General features: G+C 43.9%; 1 protein-coding gene across 1 annotated transcript in view; it reads left to right on the top strand.

Annotated features, from left to right (window-relative positions):
• The first annotated feature begins 4,660 nt into the window (after window positions 1-4,660).
• LOC122929573 overlaps window positions 4,661-22,834 on the top strand; it is a 42,107-nt gene continuing 23,933 nt past the window's right edge. Inside the window, exons 1-3 of the mRNA XM_044283195.1 lie at window positions 4,661-4,674; window positions 9,837-10,023; window positions 19,707-19,844. Coding sequence (XP_044139130.1) covers window positions 9,855-10,023; window positions 19,707-19,844 — 307 coding nt within the window. The 5' untranslated portion in view covers window positions 4,661-4,674; window positions 9,837-9,854. The remainder of the gene's footprint in view (window positions 4,675-9,836; window positions 10,024-19,706; window positions 19,845-22,834) is intronic.

Below are 22,834 nucleotides of genomic sequence, written 5' to 3' on the forward strand. Positions count from 1 at the left end.
TCCAAGACTTTTCCAGGCATAACTCTCTCAGACTGACAGCCTGGGATGTGCTTTTATTTTCCCCTAATGATCCCCCCTGGCTACACCTGGGGATCCCTCAGGCTAGGGGAAAATCTGCCCTGGAACGGGGATGGACTGGGGAGGCCCCACTACAAAACCTACCTTCCCAGTCCAAATAAAATCCAGCCCTTGAACTGTTAACAAAACTGTTTCAGCAACCTACACCTTGCTGAAACCACTTTAGCTTGCTGGATTTTACTTACCTCACCCAGTTGAGGAACCTGGGTGAGATATACACCCCTTCCAGGACTTTTCTATACACTTTACCACAATATGCTATAAAAGTCCCATGAAAAAAACCTTCCATAACTTTTTCTTTTACATGAACATGCCGCCTAGAAATGATGCAATGCCTTACCAACATCCCTATTTGCATAACCATACCCAGAAATATTCCCTCCTGGCATTTTTTGTACAGATGACATACCTATCCATGCATCTATTACAAACTGCTTACTCATAACAATGGAACATTTTTATTGGATCACTTTATGGATATATTTTTATAAACACATGCTATGATTAAAGGACGCATCTTAATGGATTCTATATAAAGCTCTATTAATAACTTTGATTCCAAGTGCTGGCCAGACTTTTTTTTTTACCATGCTAATATTGTGACATTATCCTTTTTCATCATTTATGATAACAGCACAAGTTAAAACTGCAGTAATAGCATAGGTAATTTTATATAAGTGAAATCTTCTGATTTATTGCATTTGTTTACTTAGTAGAATGGTATGGACAGTTTAGGGTTAACCCATGGTTTCTCGTCTTAGGTTGCCAAGAGATGGAACTAGGTATGCCCCCTGGTTAGTCAGTGAGTAGCATGAGTCTAGCTGAAGAACAGGGTACATGATACATGATCATGATCCTTAGAGCTAGGCCCAAGCTCAGAGAACCTTTATCTCTGAGACTTCTATAGCCAAGGAACCTACTTTATGATCAAAACTGCTCCAGAGAAAAGGAAATTCAGAGGGTCCAGAATCTACAAGCTCATTCATTGGAGTCACTTAGCAAGGTATTGTTCATGTTTAAGGTAGAGAGACCTTACTGCTGTGAGAGAGAAGATTGCTAGCACACCCTTCTGCGCTTTGAGATGAGTTGACCATCTGCATCCTCAGCCCAAGAAGAAGCATTTAACAAAAACATCATTGCATTGCTAAGGTTCTGAAGAGAGAGATACTGTACTTTAGGGAGAATCAGAAAGGAGTACTACAACCTCCAACCTGCTGTCCATACATTGCTATCGGGGAAGGAATTGCACAGCAATCTACTTGGAACTGTGCCTTGTCACTGTCACTTTAGTAAAGTAGCCTTATTCATATTCACCAACTGGTCTGGTTACTTACGGCACCATTTGCCGGGCATGGCACTTGCTCCCCTGCCTTGCACCCTGATCAATGGCAAACATCAAGGGCACCCCAACTACCACCGGGCAGGAGCCCCAATACCGGTGTGCCGCCGAGGGAAGAAAGGGTGCACCCTCTTGTCACTGTGAACTAAGTAAGTACTACAACCATCCTCAGGGCCCCAACCACTACTCTTATTCGCCACACACTCCTCTGTGGGTCACTGCACAATAGCTTATTTTAGTTTTTAAGCTCACTACCCTTAAAGACGAGCTTCATACACTTTTGTATCCTCATCCAGAATAGTCCTCATGGTTCCTTTAAATTGTGCAGCAACAGATTCAAGAGGTCTTGCATTGGGGTCTGCTTACCAAGGGCAAGGAGTTTATATGTTCTCCCCATATTTGTGTGGGTTTCCTCCGGGTACTCCAGTTTACTGTCACACCCCCAAAAACCTTCTAATGTACATTACCAAACCCTCAACAATATCGCTGAATGTTTGATACAGTGGGGTAATGTGAAATTTTAACTTTTTTCAAAGCCTTTTTTTTTTTTTTAAGAAATTGACATGTCACACTTTGTTAAATTTGTCACATGAATTACCTAGTTATTTTTCAATCTAAAGTCTAATATATTATACTGTAAAGGCGCCAGCAGTTTCAGCCAGGGGTGTACACAAATCTCATAGGACCTCACAAAAACCACAATGGGCCCTCGTGATCAGTTTCCCAGTACACATCCGTCAAACACTTCCAGACAACATGTAACATAAAAAACAATTCCCCAGATTTCTGACAAATTTACAATTTGTTTTATTGAAGAAATTTTTAGTTGCACTTAGCCTCCAAACGTTATCTAGTGGAATAGGTGCTTCATAAAGTGGCGGTCATTCATATTTTTTTTTCAGTTTTCAAAACCATTTATTTTTCGGAACACCGTATTTACACCAGACATATGGCATAAATACACTGATAAATCTCCTGCTTCTTGTCACGGCTGAGGATGGTCAAAACCCTCAGCCGTGCGATGCCCAAAGATGTTAACCACTGCTCGGCGAGGACGAGAGAATTAGGGAGCAGGTCACCTCCTAACGCATCCCTAATCCGTCCCTAACTCCTAGCTGCATGGGCCGACCTTGAAGGTAGGAGGGCCCATGCTCAGGAACCTCGGATCCCTACTCACCCTCCGCCGGTCCCTGAACTAGGAGTGAAGGGTAAGACGACCTGTTCCTTCTGGACACGGAGGAACAGGAGTCTCACTGGCCAAGCTGCAGGAAAAAGGGGAACAGAAACAGGCCTATGGATATGGCAGGTGAACTGCACTAGTTCCAGCCACAGCCTTGCTGACTGGATCCGTGTGCAGGCAAGCTGAAGTCCACAACAATACAAATAGAACTCAGCACACACACATCCACACACAGGAACCCAGATCCATAACTGCACTGAATAATAAAGGAAAACATAAACTGAACATCACATAAACTTAAACTTAAACTTATGACCACAAGGGTGGCCCCCACTGGCAGGTGAAATAACACAGGAGGCTACTCCAGCTAGTCATGGCTGAAGTACCCCTCAGACTGGAGATAACACTGAGGCTTTATAGGCCCAAGTAGTCACACCCACACAGACACACCCAGTGTTCACACACACAGAAGGGAATTAACCCTTCCAACACCAGGAAGTGTAGTGAGACCAGATAAAGGAAATACACACAAATACTCACTGCAGCTGTTACCGATGACAACGACATGTGTGGCAAACGTGTCCTGGGAGCCGGCCAAAAGGCTGAGACACTGCCACCACATGTACAAACACCAAACGTTGCCATGGGCAGCTACAGTGAAGGGAAAATGTCACAGTGCACACCAAACATTCAAAAGTGCATAACATACACACATTACCAAAAACCACCGCACGCATGGACAACGAGCCGCCCAGCCACCAGCTCCGGCTGCTCCACTGCCCAACAACCACAAGTTGCCAGCGGCAACCACACGTGAGGCAAGATACTGACCTTCACCTGTGATTGACGAGGAAAAGACCGCGGGCAAATGCAAGGAGTCACGACCATAACCATGGCCGTGACACTTCTCTTCACACAGTGTATTATAAAACTGGCTGCCTGTAGCCGCCACTAGGGGGAGCTCAGCGCATAGAAATTTATACGTGGGCTGGGGTCCTAGGTTCGAATCCAACCAAGGGCAACATCTGCATGGAGTTTGCATGTTCTCCCCGTGTTTGCGTGGGTTTCCTCCCACACTCCAAAGACATACTGATAGGGACCTTAGATTGTGAGCCCCATTGGGGACAGTTGGATGCTAATGTCTGTAGAGCGCTGCGGAATATAGTAGCGCTATGTAAGTACAATAAATAAATACAGTTACTATTGATATCAAAGAAAGCTGTAAAAACTCTGCCCTGAGCTCCCCCTAGTGGAGGATGATGGAAAATGCTGTGAATCTACAATATATCAGGAATGGGAGAAACAGTAAAGTGCTGGGCACCTTTTCCCCTTTTCCCAGAGGCGATCTCTGCCTCTATGGTAGATATGCCACTGGTTTCTGCTCCATCGGGAAAATGGAATGGACTTTTAACTTTTAAAAAAATTGCAATTAATAAATCTAGCTATGAATATGCCCACAAAATATCTGTCTGCACCTGACGCAAACCACAAAAAAAATGTTGCAAAAGCTTCTCCATCAACAGAACAGCCAAAAATCACTCCACTGTTTTGGTGCAGTGGGTTTTATACGTTACACCCAATGAGGGAGATTTATCAACAGTAGTGAAAAGGAAAGCTGGCTTAGTTGTCCATAACAACCAATCAGATTGATATTTTCATTTTCCAAAGGAGCTGTGAAAAATTAAAGGTGGAATCTGATTGGTTGCTATGGGCAGCTAAGCCAGTTTTCCTTTACACCAATTTTGATAAATCTCCACCATTGCCCAGTCTGGAAAATACGAATGTCTTTATCTGCTGACAGTAAGCACAGAATTGAAAAATAATGACCCCTTGAAATGAAAACTACATTAGAATTGTGCCTGACTTTCATGATATATGTGATTAATTTTTGGTGACTGTCAAACCCTCTAATAATTGAGGCTACACTCATCAGCAGCTGAGCTGGAGGAGGACATGAATTGTGGGAGAAATATGCAATACCTGGAAATCTGTAACACCCACATACCTCAGTGCGAATAAATAGTCCTAGAGACACAGCAACTGAGGAATCCAGGGTGCGAGGACTGAGGAATAACAGGTAAGTGGCTGGGCAAGTCTGTGATACAATCTGGTTTCAGCGAAGAATGAAATCTGATTTTAACGCTTGATGCCTTATCTCCCACATCTGGTGTCAGGGGAGATTCAGGTGGCCCCCATACACATTAGGTGGTTGTCCACCATTAGGTGGTTGTCCATTAGGTGGTTTGGTTTATACACAACTAATGTATATGGCCAGCTTAAAATTGTCAAAAAAAAGCAGACCCCCCACACACACACACTTTGTCTTGTGCTTACCACCAAAACAACTCCATAACTGATTTTGAGGCACAGAGAGGCTGCAGGGCCTGTTCTGGGTCCCGCAGGGCATGCGCATCTCCCGACTCTTAATGGGTCAATGTTCAATTGCCTCAATCTCTGCCAGCCAATGTTTGGTCACCTTAGAGTATTTAAGGCACCTTTCCGTGCCTGAGGCTCCTAGCTTGCTGGTTTACCAAACTATGCTCTTTTACCGATTCTGATTACCCCTGCCTGCCGCGACTTCTGCCTGTTTATTGTATTGACCCTCTGCTGACTTCCCTGACCTTGGATTCTTTCACGGATACGCACTGTCTGCCTGCCCAGACCTTGGCCTGTTTCTGTCTACGAGTATTGTGTGATTCCTCAGGACTTTACCCTGGGGTCTCTGACCCCCCCCCCCAGGTTCAGCTGATAACTACACCAGGACTATTCTACGAGGTAGGAGCCTGGTGGCTCTCCTCTAGCTAATTCATTTTGTAGCCCAGGACACAATGAATAACACATGAAAGTTATCCTATTAAAAGGCAATTTCAAATCTCAAAGAGTCAGAAGAATTTGGGAATACACCGTTTGACACACTGAACACAGGACTCTGAGATAACATCAATTAAGAGACCATAAAACCTTACAGCTTATCTGTCCGTATGTCATCCGTTTTTTTTTGGCGGATCCATTGTAACAATGCCTATCCTTGTCCGGAAAACGGACAAGAATAGGACATGTTCTATTTTTTTTACGGGGCTACAAAACGGACATACTGATGCGGACAGCACACGGTGTGCTGTCCGCATTTTTGCTGACCCATTGAAATGAATGGGTCTGCATCCTATCCGCAAAAGAGATGGTACGGACACGGAAACAAAATACGTTCGTGTGCATGTAGCCTTAGCCATTAAAAGGTAAAATACTTTTTTTGTCTTTCTTTATGAGAGCAATAAGACAGTTTTCTACTGGCTCACACGGTACCAGACTTTATTTCTTTATAAATATATTGGGGGTCATTTATCAAACTGGCGTAAAGTGGAATCTGATTGGTTGCTGTGGGCAACTAAGCCGGTTCTACTTTACACCAGTTTGATAAATGACCCCCGTATACCTTTAGTTACACACCTTCTACATACTTACCTCTGCTGCAGGCACTCCTACCCCCTCACATTTCTGTCTGTCTCTACAAAGCAGATGCCTGGATTAAGTTACAACAGCTAGTAAGAAGCCTTGGCTGTTGTAACTTAAAGTGGACTTGTCACCAAAAAATTCTGATTGATAAACAATATATTTTTGGCGGAAAAGATTCAGTAAATCCTGCAATTTAGACATTTATATGTCTGCTTTTCTACCTTCTGTGAGCAGCCTTGGTGCAGGGAGCGGTTATCAGTAATTGATTGTATTGTGTGTATAAGTGTGCATTAGAGATATCTGTCAGTCACTGATAACACCTCCTCCTGTACCAATACTTTTCACAGGGCTGCGGATGTAAATGTAAAAATTACTGAATTTTTTACCACAAAGTTTCACTGAATCTTTTCCCACAAATATATACTTATATACAGTCCTGATCAAAAGTTTAAGACCACTTTAAAAAATGGAAAAAAATCATATTTAGCATGGTTGGATCTTAACAAGGTTCCAAGTAGAGCTTCAACATGCAACAAGAAGAAATGGGAGTGAGACAAAACATTTTTTGAGCATTCAATTTAATGAAAACAACGAATAAACTGAAACAGGCTGTTTTTCAGCTGATCAAAAGTTTAGGACCACATGCCTTCAAAAGGCCAAATCTGTGCAAAGATGTGGATTCATTGTCATTTTCTGTCAGGTAGTCACACGTGATTGCAAAGGCAAAAAAACTCTCCCTTTTTGAACGTGGTCGGGTTGTTAAACTGCATAAGCAGGGTCTCTCACAGCGCGCCATCGCTGCTGAGGTGGGACGCAGTAAGACAGTCATTTGGAATTTCCTAAATTCTTAAATGATCCTGAGGGTTATGGAACAAAAAAGTCAAGTGGAAGACCCCGAAAAAATCATCAGCACTGAGCCAGAGGATCCAATTGGCTGTCCGTCAAGACACTGGATGATCCTTGACCCAAATTAAGACCCTTACTGGTGCTGACTGCAGCCCCATAACCATCAGACGGCATCTGAGACTGAAGGGCTTCAAAAACAAAAAACTTCTTCAAAGACCTCATCTCCTTGAACGCCACAGAACTGCTTGTTTGGACTTTGCAAGAGAGCACCAAACATGGGACTTTCAAAGGTAGAAGAAAGTTTTATTCTCTGATGAGAAAAAATTCAACCTTGATGGTCCTGATGGTTTCCAACGTTACTGGCATGACAAGCAGATCCCACCCGAGATGTTTTCTACGCGCCACAGTGGAGGGGGTGCCATAATGGTCTGGGGTGCTTTTTCCTTCAGTGGAACAATGGAGCTTCAGGAAGTGCAGGGGCATCAAACGGCCGCTGGCTATGTCCAGATGTTGCAGAGAGCATTCCTCATGACTGAGGGCCCTCGTCTGTGTGGTAACGACTGGGTTTTTCAACAGGACAACGCTACAGAACACAATGCCCGCAGGACAAGGGACTTCTTCCAGGAGAATAACATCAGTCTTTTGGCCCATCCTGCGTGTTCCCCTGATCTAAATCCAATTGAGAACCTTTGGGGATGGATGGCAAGAAAAGTTTACATAAATGGACAACAGTTCCAGACAGTAGATGGCCTTCGTGCGGCCATCTTCACCACTTGGAGAAATGTTCCCACTCACCTCATAGAAACGCTTGCATCAAGCATGCCGAAATGAATTTTGGAAGTGCTAAACAATAACGGCGGAGCTACTCATTACTGAGTTCATGTTTGGAAGTTGGATTTCTGTTTTTGGGGGGGGGGGGGTTTAGTTTTTTTTTGGAGGTGTGGTCCTAAACTTTTCATCAGCTGAAAAACAGCCTGTTTCAGTTTATTCGTTGTTTTCATTAAATTGAATGCTCAAAAAATGTTTTGTCTGACTCCCATTTCTTCTTGTTGCATGTTGAAGCTCTACTTGGAACCTTGTTAAGATCCAGCCATGCTAAATATGATTTTTTTGCCATTTTTCAAGTGGTCTTAGACTTTTGATCAGGACTGTATATCAATCCGCTCAGCTTCTCCTGCTCTATATGGTGCTTTCACATTGCATTGCATTTTTTGGTGACAGGGGTTGTGTCACTTCAGCCAATAGCATTTATCATGTAGAGAAAGTTAATACAAGGCACTTACTTATGTATTGTCATTGTCCATATTGCTTCCTTTGCTGGCTGGATTCATTTTTCCATCAAATTATACACTGCTTGTATCCAGGGGTTACGACCACCCGGTAATCCAGCAGCGGTGGCCATGCTTGCGCACTATAGGAAAAGGTGCAAGCTTCTCTGGTGAGTGCGCCTAGGCTGGAGCTATTTCCGATAGTGTGCAAGCACGGCCACCGCTGATGGATTGCAGAGTGGTTGTTACCCCTGGATACGAACCGTGTATAATGCAATGGAAAAATGAACCCAGCCAGCAAAGGAGACAATATGGACAATCACAATACATTAGTAAGTGCCTTGTATTAACTTTCTCTACTTGATAAATGCCATTTGCTGGAGTTGGACAACGCCTTTAAGGGTCCATTCACATGTCTGCATTATGGGTCTGCATCTGTTCCGCAATTTTGCGGAATGGGTGCGGATTCATTTAATGGGGCCGCAAAAGATGTGGACATCACACTGTGTGCTGTCTGCATCCACACTTCCGTTCCGCTGCCCCACAAAAAAAATGGAACATGTCCTATTCTTGTCCACGGATAAGAAAAGGCATTTCTATTATAGTGCCGGCCATGTGTGGTCCTCAAAATTCGGAACGCACATGGCTGGTGTATTGCGGACATGTAAATGGACCCTAAAGCAGCAGAGGTGGGAGAGGTTGGAGGAAGGCAAGATCTCAATTTGCATTTTGCACCCCTTTCCACATGCCTACCTTAGGGCTCATGCACACGAACGTATTTCCTTTCGGTGTCCGTTCCGTTTTTTTTGCAGACCGTATGCAGAACCATTCATTTCAATGGGTCTGCAAAAGTTACTCCGTGTGCATTCCATTTCCGCATTGTATGTTCCACAAAAAAATAGAACATGTCCTATTATTGTCCGCATTAAGGGCCAGCTGTTCCGTTCCGCAAAATATAGAAAGAATGCACACGGACATCATCCGTATTTTTTGCGGATTCTGTTGTGTGCATGACTTAGTGTGCCTTCCCGTGGTTTCACAGATTGCTGTATATGAGTATATGCAAGAAAATAATCATATGGGAGAGCGGAAGGTTATAGTCACCTGCGGCTGATTTATTACAGAAATTTAGGTGACTGAAAATTAAAATCATCTGAAGGGTTTTGGTGGTAAGAACACTGATTTCTGTAAGCCCTGTTCAGATGAATGAAAAATTCTGCAACAACTCTGCCACATGTGAATATACACTTACAAATACATAGACGCTCTGTGTAGCCCTGTATAGGATTTGTTGTTCACTGCTGTGTGCAAATACAAGGGATCCTTAGGGCTTGTGCACATAAACGTATTTTCTTCCCGTGTCCATTCCGGTTTTTTTGCAGACCATATGCGGAACCATTCATTTTAATGGGTCCACAAATAAAACGGAAGTTACTCCGTGTGCATTCCGTATTTCCGTTCTGCAAAAAAATAGAACATGTCCTATTATTGTCCGTTGCTCCATTCTGCAAAATACAAAATATATTTTTTGCGGATCTGTTTTTTTTGCGGACCGCAAAATACATACGCTCGTGTGCATGAGCCCTTAGGGGGGGACCATTTGATTTGAAAGATCATATAAGGCCACCGGCTTCATAACCCTATATAACGTTTCCTTTTTTATGTGTTTCAGACCAGAGAGAATCCAGACATGACACCAATGATGAATAATTACTATTTTCAACATCAGTTTCCTGTAAAGCCAATCTTTTACCCAACCCCTCCATACATGAGCATTAGGAGGGATGGGATCGAAGTGGTCCGGTTTCCTGTGAGGAGCCGCAAATTGATGGATATGATCAAAAAATTTGATCCAAATGGTGAGAAATTATATAATAATTCACAGGCTTTAAAAAGGGGTATTCCACAGGGATCATGTTAATTACAACCAGGGTTGGAGTGGGTTAAAATAACAAAGCATCAGTACTCACCTCACCGACACATCAGAGAGTAAAATAGCCATACATCAGAATATATTGCGGTTTTATTTTTTTTCTGTGACATTACATATAGGGGGTCATTTATTAAGATCAGCGTTTTAGACATCGGTCTTATTAACCCCGTGTGCTGGCGGTCCAATCTTCAGCTGATTGTATCACTTTATACAAGGCCAAACCACTGGAGCAAGGGATGCTCAACCTGCGGCCCTCCAGCTGTTGTAAAACTACACACTAGCATTAATATTTTCCGGTATTGAGATCCGTCATAGGGTCTCTGTACTGGAAAAAAACCTCTTCCATTTTGTCCCCATTCATTGTCAATGGGGACAGAACGTAACTGAACAGAACGGAGTGCTCCAAGATGCATTCCGTTCCGTTCTCATACCGGAGAGCAAATCGCAGCATGCTGCAGTTTGCTTTCCTGCCTGGGATGCGGAGCAAGACGGATCCGTCATGACCCACAATGCAAGTCAATGGGGACGGATCCGTTTTCTCGGACACAATCTGCCGCGATAGACAACGGATCGGTGCTCCATTGACTTTCAATAGTGTTCATGACGGATCCGTCTTGGCTATGTTACAGATAATACAACCGGATCCGTTCATAACGGATGCAGATGGTTGTATTATCAGTAACGGAAGCGTTTTTGCTGGATCCGGTAGTGTAAAAGTAGCCTTAGCCAATAGAAGCTCACAGGTCCTTCATTCATTGCCTAGCTGACATGCACACAGTCACACGGTCCTTATTGGCCAGTAGAAGCTCGCAGGTCCTTCAGTCTTCTCCTCACTGACAGAAACACCAGTGGGGTTACTTATCAAACTGGCGTAAAGTAGAACTGGCTTAGTTGCCCATAGCAACCAATCAGATTCCACCTTTCATTTTTGACAGCTCCTTTGGAAAATAAAAGGAGGAATCTGATTGGTTGCTACAGGCATCTAAGCCAGTTTACACCGTTTGATAAATGACCCACAGGTTTCCATAAAAAACAGCCATTTTTCTTCACCGTTGAAAGGCCCCTGTGAATGTCACATGGTTATTAGGGCCACCGTGGATATCACTGCTATGGAGGGCACTGTGGATATCACTGTCATGGGGGCCACTGTGGATATCACTGTCATGGGGGCCACTGTGGATATCACTGTCATGGGGGGCACTGTGGATATCACTGTTATTGGGGGCACTGTGGATATCACTGTTATTGGGGGCACTGTGGATATCACTGTTATCGGGGGTACTGTGGATATCACTGTCATGGGTTGCACTGTGGATATCACTGTTATCGGGGGCACTGTGGATATCACTGTCATGGGTTGCACTGTGGATATCACTGTTATTGGGGGCACTGTGGATATCACTGTTACGAGCGGCAATGTGAATATCACTGTTAGGCCTCCTGCACACAACAGTATTTTTTAACGTCCCGCAAAATGTGGTTCCGTTGTACCGTGATCCGTGCCCGTTTTTTCTTCCGTGGGTCTTCCGTGATTTTTGGAGGATCCACGGACATGAAAAATGAAAAAAAAAGTCAAGTTTTCCATTGAAATGATAGGAAAAAACGGACACTGATCACGGACACGGATCACGGTTGCGGATGACAATCTTCTGTGCATCCGTCATTTTTTACAGACCCATTGACTTGAATGGGTCCGTGAACCGTTGGCCGTGAAAAAAATAGGACAGGCCATATTTTTTTCACGGCCAGGAAACACGGATCACGGATGCGGCTGCCAAACGGTGCAGTTTCCGATTTTTCCACGGACCCATTGAAAGTCACTGTTATGGGGGCACTGCGAATATCACTGTTATGGGGGCACTGCGAATATCACTGTTATGGGGGCACTGTGGATATCACTGTTATTGGGGGCACTGTGGATATCACTGTTATTGGGGGCACTGTGGATATCACTGTTATGGGGGTCACTGTGAATATCGCTGTTATGGGGGCACTGTGGATATCTTTGTTTTGGGGGCACTATGGATATCACTGTTATTGGGGGCACTGTGGTGGATATCACTGTTATTGGGGGTACTGTGGATATCACTATTATTGGGGGCACTGTGGATATCACTGTTATGGGGGGCACTGTGAATATCGCTGTTATGGGGGCACTGTGGATATCTTTGTTTTGGGGGCACTATGGATATCACTGTCATTGGGGGCACTGTGGATATCACTGTTATTGGGGGCACTGTGGATATCACTGTTATGGGGGGCACTGTGAATATCACTGTTATGGGGGCACTGTGAATATTGCTGTTATGGGGGCACTGTGGATATCTTTGTTTTGGGGGCACTATGGATATCACTGTTATGAGGGGCACTGTGGATATCACTATTATGGGGGGCAGTGTGGATATCACTGTTATGGGGGGCAATGTGGATATCACTTATGAGGGGCACTGTGGATATCACTGTAATAAGGGGCACTGTCGATATCACTGTTATGAGGGGCACTGTGGATATCACTGTTATGAGGGGCACTGTGGATATCACTGTTATTGGGAGCACTGTGGATATCACTGTTATTGGGAGCACTGTGCATATCACTGGTATTAGGGGCACTGTGGATATCACTGTTATTAGGGGCACTGTGGATATCACTGTTATTGGGGGCACTGTGGAAATCACTGTTATTGGGGGTACTGTGAATATCACTGTTATTGGGGGCACTGTGGATATCTTTTAATCCTTAGAGGACCCAGGACCAGCGCCGTACATGCCAGCGATGCGATTGGCTGGAACAACGCTCCAGCCAATGGCAACGCTACAGCGGTAGACGGAACCGGAAGAATCCCTCTGCATGCAGTCATTGTAGCTGAAGACTGCATGCAGAGTGGACCTGTGCCCCTCTGTGCTGTATCTGCTGGGACTTGTGGTTCACCACCACTGCCTTTACTGATACCTGTAAAGAAGAAGAAAGAAGAACATCTGGAACATCTGCTGCAGTGATTTTATTTTTATTTTTTTCAGGAGCAGAAGTTCCAGATCCTTAATCCACCCCCCCTTCTCAAGCCCTAATTCCTGTCCCTATAGCCCCCCCGTCTGATTTTGCATACGGCGAACAAATTGTGACCATTTTTGTCACTGTTATCTGGCTTTTTTTCGTGCTCGGCACCACTTTTTCTGTGTGCAAGCTGTGAACGCCAAGCGCTGATCAGTCCGTAATCCACTGTTCAGCACCTGGGACTAATTTTTTTGGTGCAGATATTGTTTTTACAGATTTTGTAAATTTTATGGTGGCCCAAACCAATTTATATGCCCAACAATTCATTGCTCAGAACGCTACATCGCCATACACTAGACCCCTAGGTTGGACTGCACTAAGTGCAGCAGAGATGATGAAGTTTTTGGGACTTGTGCTGCATATGGGCGTTATAAAGAACCCAAACATTAGACAAAATTGGAGTTTGGACATTTTTTCCCAGACTCCCATTTACAGTAAGATCATGACCCGGAAGCGATTTGAGTCAATTCGGAAATTCCTACACTACAATGACAATTCACAATGCCCACCCCGAAACGACCTGACATTTGACCGTTCAAGGTTAGGCCCGTCAATGACCACTTTAACACCAGGTTTGCTGAGGTGTACAATCCAGATAAAAATGTCTGTGTAGATGAGTCCCTATTACTTTTAAAGAGAGGATTAGATTCCGCAAGTACCTGCCTAGCAAACGGGCAAGGTATGGCATAAAGATTTACAAAGTTTGTTAGAGTAGCTCTGCGTGCACCCACAAGTTCCGCATGTACGAAGGAAAAGATTCCCGGACAGAACCCCCAGAATGCCCCCCCCCATCCTAGGAGTTAGTGGGAAGATTGTGTGGGACTTACTGCACCCACTGCTGGATAAGGGTTACTAACCTGTGGATAACTATTATACCAGCATACCCCTATTCATGTCCCTAACTGCCAGAGGTACTGTGGCTTGCGGCACAGTGCGCAAAAATCAGAGAGGCCTCCGTAGATCCCTGGTAGGGCAACCACTGTGAATGGGTGAAAGCAGGGCTCTCCTCCATGAGAACATGCTGACGGTAAAGTACAAGGACAAGAGGGACGTCCTTGTACTGACCAACATTCACACTAACGCCAACTCCCCTGCCCCTGTACGAGGTACCACAACCAGTTTGCATCCTGGACTACAATAGGCACATGGGAGGGGTGGCTCTTTAAGATCAAGTTCTGAAGCCCTACAGTGCCACACGAAAAGAAAAAGTGTGATACAAAAAGTTAGCTGTACACACTGTACAGGTGGCAATGTGCAATGCGTACGTGCTATTTTAATCTGCAGGCCCACAGGAACTTTCCTTCAGTACACGCACTCTCCACGTACATGGACCCAGTCATACACGCACTCTCCACATACATGGACGCAGTCATAAATGCACTCTCCATGTACATGGACGCAGTCATAAACGCACTCTCTACATACATGGATGCAGTCATAAACGCAGTCTCTACATACATGGATGCAATCATACACACACTCTCCACATACATGGACGCAGTCATACACACACTCTCCACATACATGGACGCAATCATGCATGCACTCTCCACATACATGGACACAGTCATACACGCACTCTCCACATACATAGACGCAGTCATACACGCACTCTCCACATATATGGATGCACTCTCTACATACATGGATGCATTCATACACACACTCTCCACATACATGGATGCAGTCATACATGCACTCTCCACATACATGGATGCATTCATGCACACAGTCACCACATACATGGACGCACACATATACAGTCGTGGCCAAAAGTTTTGAGAATTACATAAATATTGAAAATTGGAAAAGTTGCTGCTTAAGTTTTTATAATAGCAATTTGCATATACTCCAGAATGTTATGAAGAGTGATCAGATGAATTGCATAGTCCTACTTTGCCATGAAAATTTACTTAATCCCCAAAAAAACTTTCCACTGCATTTCTGTCACGGCCATGGTCATGGTCGTGACTCCTGTGTCCGCATGCTGTTGCCTGCAGTTTGGTTGTTGTTGTTCAGCCACAGGTGAGGGCCGCTAGTTTGTTGTCTCACTTGTGGTTGCCGCTGGCAACATGTGATTGTACTTGGCAGTATAGCAGCTGGAGCTGGTGCTAGGTAGCTTACTGTCAAGTGCATGCGGTTACACCTGAGTTGTGTGTGTGTATGTATGCACTCTGAATGTCTGCTGTGCACTCTGTGTTATGTTTGGTGTGTACTGTGACATTTTCCCTTCACTGTAGCTGCCCGTGGCAACGTTTGGTGTTAGTACATGTGGTGGCAGTGTCTCGGCCTTTTGGCCGGCTCCCAGGACACGTTTGCAACACATGTCGTTGTCAACGGTAACAGCTGCAGTGAGTATTGGTGTGTATTTCCTTTTATGTAGTCTCACTACACTTCCTGGTGTTGGAAGGGTTAATTCCCTTCTGTGTGTGTGAACCCTGGGTGTGTCTGTGTGGGTGTGACTACTTGGGCCTATAAAGCCTCTGTTGTTATCTCCAGTCTGAGGGGTACTTCAGCCATGACTAGCTGGAGTAGCCTCCTGTGTTATTTCACCTGCCAGTGGGGGCCACCCTTGTGGTCATAAGTTTAAGTTTATATGATGTTCAGTTGATGTTTTCCTTTATTATTCAGTGCAGTTATGGATCTGGGTTCCTGTGTGTGAATGTGTGTGTGCTGAGTTCTGTTTATGTTGTTGTGGACTTCAGCTTGCCTATACACGGATCCAGTCAGTAAGGCTGTGGCAGGTGGCTGGAACTAGTGCAGCACCTGCCATATCCATAGGCCTGTATTTGTTCCCCATTCCTTGCAGCTTGTCGAGTGAGACTCCTGTTCCTCCGCGTCCAGAAGGAACAGGTCATCTTATCCTAGTTCAGGGACCGGCGGAGGGTGAGTAGGGATCCGAGGTTCCTGAGCATGGGCCCTCCTACCTTCAAGGTCGGCCCATGCAGCTAGGAGTTAGGGATGGATTAGGGATGCGTTAGGAGGTGACCTGCTCCCTAATTCTCTCGTCCTGGCCGAGCAGGGGTTTACATCTTCTGGCATCGCACGGATTAGGGTTTTTCCCCATCCTCAGCTGTGACATTTTTATTGCTGTCATTAAAGGACCTGCTGAGATCATTTCAGTAATCGTCTTGTTAACTCAGGTGAGAATGTTGACGAGCACAAGGCTGGACATCATTATGTCAGGCTGATTGGGTTAAAATGGCAGACTTGACCTGTTAAAAGGAGGGTGATGCTTGAAATCATTGTTCTTCTATTGTTAATCATGGTGACCTGCAAAGAAACGCGTGCAGTCATCATTGCGTTGCATAAAAATGGCTTCACAGGCAAGGATATTGTGGCTACTAAGATTGCACCTCAATCAACAATTTATAGAATCATCAAGAACTTCAAGGAAAGAGGTTCAATTCTTGTTAAGAAGGCTTCAGGGCGTCCAAGAAAGTCCAGCAAGCACCAGGATCGTCTCCTAAAGAGGATTCAGCTGCGGGATCAGAGTGCCACCAGTGCAGAGCTTGCTCAGGAATGGCAGCAGGCAGGTGTGAGCGCATCTGCACGCACAGTGAGGCGAAGACTTTTGGAAGATGGCAGCAAAGAAGCCACTTCTCTCCAAAAAAAACATCAGGGACAGATTGATCTTCTGCAGAAAATATGGTGAATGGACTGCTGAGGACTGGGGCAAAGTCATATTCTCCGATGAAGCCTCTTTCCGATTGTTTGGGGCATCAGGAAAAAGGCTTGTCCGGAGAATCAAAGGTGAGCGCTACCATCAGTCCTGTGTCATGCCAACAGTAAAGCATCCTGAGACCATTCATGTGTGGGGTTGCTTCTCATCCAAGGGAGTGGGCTCACTCACAATTTTGCCCCAAAACACAGCCATGAATAAAGAGTGGTACCAAAACACCCTCCAACAGCAACTTCTTCCAACAATCCAACAACAGTTTGGTGAAGAACAATGCATTTTCCAGCACGATGGAGCACCGTGCCATAAGGCAAAAGTTATAACTAAGTGGCTCGGGGACCAAAACATTGACATTTTGGGTCCATGGCCTGGAAACTCCCCAGATCTTAATCCCATTGAGAACTTGTGGTCAATCCTCAAGTGGCGGGTGGACAAACAAAAACCCACTAATTCTGACAAACTCCAAGAAGTGATTGGCCCAGAATTTGATTGAGAGCATGTCCAGTCGAATTGCAGAGGTCCTGAAAAAGAAGGGCCAACACTGCAAATACTGACTCTTTGCATAAATGTCATGTAATTGTTGATAAAAGCCTTTGAAACGTATGAAGTGTGTGTAATTATATTTCACTACATCACAGAAACAACTGAAACAAAGATCTAAAAGCAGTTTAGCAGCAAACTTTGTGAAAACTAATATTTGTGTTCATCTAAAAACTTTTGGCCACGACTGTACAATACACATATATAGACACCCAGCTTTCCTGCTGTGCCTCTCCCCCATACTCTAATGTCTCTGCACTTGTGCCATGCAGGATAGCAGGAAAGATGGATGACATCTCACGATATAATTCACCCAGCTTTCCTACTGTACTGCAGGTCACATGTGCACAGTCTGGGAAAGCTGGATATAACAGCAGGTGCAGGACTCTGGATCCGGTGCAGGAGAAGTCAGCTGCTGTGACAGTGGCCCGTGGTAACAAAGTACAGTGACTGCTCTCGGCCCCCAAAGCAGCTGCTTCTCTGATAGCTACGCCACTGGTTCTTCCGTATCTGAGTTTTTTTTCCCTCTGATTTAAGACCTCTTCCATTCCGTTATTCCACAAAACATTATCTGTATGGTTTCCGTATGCGATCTGTTTTTTTGCGGATCGGAAATGGAAATAGTAACTTATTAATCATCAAACACATGAGCAATATGGGCTGGGCATAGCATTTCTACAGTATGGATCCGCAAAATACAGATGGGTTTCATGTGCGTCCCCATTTTTTTCGGACCTATTGACTTGAATGGGGCCTCGGACTGTGATTTGCAGACAGTAATAGAACATGCACTATTTTTTTGAGGAACGGAAATACGGAAACGTACCTTCCGTTGTTTTTGCTGACCCTTTGAAGTGAATGGTTCCGCATACGGTCCGCAAAAAAAACTGAAGCGGAAAGAAAATACGTTCGTGTGCATGAGCCCATAGAAAGAGGATAGTCAGTATCTGCTTCTCCTGACCCCGGAGATACCATGACTTAGAACTTTTCCTGGCATGAGAGGTGCAAAAGAAAGACCTTCTGGGCGGCAATGCTGGACCTAGCAGAAAGGGCTGAGCTCAGGATAGCTGGTAAGGGGGGCAGGCATCTTGCCATCGAGCTAGGCGCATAGTAATACAGAGATTTGACCCCGTACAGTTTGCATTAACAAGTGGGCATATTTTTGGCCACATTAAAGATCCGATCAACCAATGAGAGCTGACTGTGTTCACATGGGGCATGAACGTTTGTCGGAACATTCATTCAGCCCATGTAAATGGACCTTAAAACGTTAACCTATAGGGCCATCACCAAGTTTACTGTATGGGGCCCCAATATTTCTGATGGCAGCCCAGCCTGTAACATAGTAACATAGTACATAAGGCCGAAAAAAGACATTTGTCCATCCAGTTCGGCCTGTTATCCTGCAAGTTGATCCAGAGGAAGGCAAAAAAAAAAAAAACCCTGTGAGGTAGAAGCCAATTTTCTCCACTTTAGGGGAATATAAAATTCCTTCCCGACTCCAATCAGGCAATCAGAATAACTCCCTGGATCAATGACCCCTCTCTAGTAGCTATAGCCTGTAATATTATTAAGCTCCAGAAATACGTCCAGGCCCCTCTTGAAGTCTTTTAGTGAACTTACCATCACCACCTCCTCAGGCAGAGAGCTCCATAGTCTCACTGCTCTTACCGTAAAGAATCCTCTTCTATGTTTGTGTACAAACCTTCTTTCCTCCAGACGCAGAGGCTGTCCCCTCGTCACAGTCCTGGGGATAAACAGATGATGGGAGAGATCTCTGTACTGACCCCTGATATATTTATACATATTAATTAGATCTCCCCTCAGTCGTCTTTTTTCTAAAGTGAATAACCCTAATTTTGATAATCTTTCAGGGTACTGTAGTTGCCCCATTCCAGTTATTACTTTAGATGCCCTCCTCTGGACCTTCTCCAGCTCTGCTGTGTCTGCCTTGTTCACAGGAGCCCAGAACTGTACACAGTACTCCATGTGTGGTCTGACTAGCGATTTGTAAAGTGGTAGGACTATGTTCTTATCACGGGAATCTATGCCCTTTCTGATGCAACCCATTATCTTGTTGGCCTTGGCAGCAGCTGCCTGACACTGGTTTTTGCAGCTTAGTTTGCTGTTTATTAAAATTCCTAGATCCTTTTCCATGTCAGTGTTACCCAGTGTTTTACCAGTTAGTATGTACGGGTGACTTGCATTTTTCCTTCCCATGTGCATAACTTTACATTTATCAGTGTTAAACCTCATCTGCCACTTATCTGCCCAAGCCTCCAATCCATCCAGATCCCTCTCATTTGACAAAGTCATGATCACGTGTGTTTATTTTCAGATATCACACATATTGAAGATAGCCGTTTCCTTGAACGTTTCTCAAATGATGCCACCTCCATTCAAGATACTTCACATAAATATTTTGTCATAAGTGGTGAAAGTGTGCGGGCAAAGTCGATGCAGCAATCTAACACAGGTATGGACTGCATGTCTTTTTTAAGCCTTTACAGTGGCAATTGAATATTTTTCTAGGTCATCAGTGCTATTTCCCGCCTTAGGCCTCTTTCACACGGGCGAGATTTCCGTGCGGGTGCAATGCGTGAGGTGAACGCATTGCACCCGCACTGAATCCGGACCCATTCGTTTCTATGGGGCTGTGCACATGAGCAGTGATTTTCAGGCATCACTTGTGCGTTGCGTGAAAATCGCAGCATGTTCTACTTTGTGCATTTTTCACGCAACGCAGGCGCCATAGAAATGAATGGAGCTGCGTGAAAATCGCAAGCATCCGCAAGCAAGTGCGGATGCGGTGCGATTTTCACGCATGGTTGCTAGGAGATGATCGGGATGGGGACCTGATCATTATATTATTTTCCCTTATAACATGGTTATAAGGGAAAATAATAGCATTCTTAATACAGAATGCTTAGTAAAATAGGGCTGGAGGGGTTAAAAAATAAAAATAAAAAATTTAACTCACCTTAATCCACTTTTTCTCGCAGCCCGGCTTCTCTTCTTTCTGCTTTGCTGTGCAGGAGGAAAATGACCTGTGGTGACATCACTGCGCTCATCACATGGTCCGTCACATGATCCATCATCATGGTGATGGATCATGTGACGGACCATGTGATGAGCGCAGTGATGTCACCACAGGTCCTTTACCCAGGTCCTGAAGAAAAAAGACAGAAGAAAAGCCGGGCTGCGCGAACAAGTGGATTAAGGTGAGTTAAAATTACGGTATTTTAATTTTTTTTTAACCCCTCCAGCCCTAATTTACTAAGCATTCTGTATTAAGAATGCTATTATTTTTCCTTATAGCCATGTTATAAGGGAAAATAATACAATCTACACAACTCTGATCCCGAACCCGAACCTGTGAAGAAGTCCGGGTTCGGGTACCAAACTTGTAGATTCTTCTCACGCACGTGCAAAACGCATTAAAACGCACCCGCATCTTATTCGGCCCTAAAACATGACGCCCATGTAAAAGAGGCCTTACTGTTTTCTAGAAGGTGCAAAATATAATAAAATATAATAAGTCATACTCACCTTCATCGATCCTCTGCTGCTCCTGTTCCGTCACTCCTTAGATCCCTGATGGTCTCTGCTTCCTGGTCCCTCTCAACACACAGGAAATGCCTGTTCAGCCAATCAGTCTGTGAGGAAGGTCACGGTTACAGTCTGTGATTGGCTGAGCCGGCATTTCCTGTTTGTCGAGAGGTAACAGGAAACAGAAACCAAAGAGAACCTAGATAGTGACGGAACGTGAGCAGCTGGGGATAGTAGAGGTGCGCCTTTTTTTTAAAATGCCACTCTGAGCCTTTTAATTCCTTAGAGAGGACCTTTTACCACTCCTGAGAGTCCTGAACTACCTGTTTTAATATCTTCATGCATTCCCCATGTAATAAGCCTGGAGCATCTATTCTTATGTCTCTATGTTGTGGCATTCTTTTATTACTGGATGAATTGCTAGCAGTCTGCAGTAAGGGTACAGAGGGGAAGTAACAAGTTAGGGGTATAGCTGGCCAGCTAAGACCTGTCCTAGGTTGCTAGTATAGCTTATATGTTTATACAGCTAGACCTGCCAATAACTTTAACTCCTTAAGGACCGGGCTCATTTTCACCTTAAGGACCAGGCAATTTTTTGAAAATCTGACCAGTGTCACTTTATGTGGTGCTAACTTTGAAACGCTTGGACTTATCCAGGCCATTCTGAGATCGCTTTTTTCGTCAATTATTGTACTTCATGACACTGGTAAAATGGAGTAAAAAAAATCATTTTTATTTATAAAAAAATACAAAATTTGCCTAAAATTTTGAAAAATTATCAAATTTCGAAGTTTCAATTTCTATACTTCTATAATACGTAGTAATACCTACAAAAATAGTTATTACTTTATATTCCCCATATGACTACTTCATGTTTGGATCATTTTGGGAATTACATTTTATTTTTTGGGGATGTTACAAGCCCCCCTGATGCACCCCTAGAGTAGAAACTCAAAAAAGTGACCCCATTCGAGAAACTACACCCCTTTGAGGTATTCAAAACTCATTTTACAAACGTTGTTAACCCTTTAGGTGTTCCACAAGAATTAATGGAAAATAGAGATACAATTAAAATAATTTAACTTTTTTGGCAGATTTTCCATTTTAATATTTTTTTTTCCAGTTACAAAGCAAGGGTTAACAGCCAAACAAAACTCAATATTTATGGTTCTGATTCTGTAGTTTACAGAAACACCCCATATGTGGTCGTAAACCGCTGTACGGGCACACGGCAAGGCGCAGAAGGAAACAAATGCCATACGGTTTTTGGAAGGAAGAATTTGCTGGACTGGTTTTTTGACACCATGTCCCATTTGAAACCCCCCTGATGCACTCCTAGAGTAGAAACTCCAAAAAAGTGACCCCATTTTAGAAACTACAGGATAGGGTGGCAGTTTCGTTGGTACTAGTTTAGAGTACATATGAGTTTTGGTTGCTCTATATTACAGTTTCTGTGAGGCAAGGTAACAAGAAATATCTGTTTTGGCACAGTTTTTATTTTTTGTTATTTACAACATTCATCTGACAGGTTAGATCATGTGGTATTTTTATAGACCAGGTTGTCACGGATGCGGTGATAACTAATATGTAAACTTTTTTTATTTATGTAAGTTTTATACAACAATTTCATTTTTTATTTGACAAAAAAAATAATGTTTTAGTGTTTCCATAGTCTGAGAACCATAGTTTTTTCAGTTTTTGGGCGATTATCTTGGGTAGGGTATATTTTTTGTGGGATGAGATGACGGTTTGATTGGCACTATTTTGGGGTGCGTATTACACTTTTTGTGATACAAGGTGACAAAAAATTGCTTTTATTTTGCATTTTTTTTACGGTATTCACATAAGAGGTTAGGTCATGTGATATTTTTATAGAGCAAGTTATTATGGATGCGGTGATACCTAATATGTATACTT

This window comes from Bufo gargarizans, chromosome 2 (assembly GCF_014858855.1).
Source record: "Bufo gargarizans isolate SCDJY-AF-19 chromosome 2, ASM1485885v1, whole genome shotgun sequence".
Classification (NCBI taxonomy): domain Eukaryota; kingdom Metazoa; phylum Chordata; class Amphibia; order Anura; family Bufonidae; genus Bufo; species Bufo gargarizans.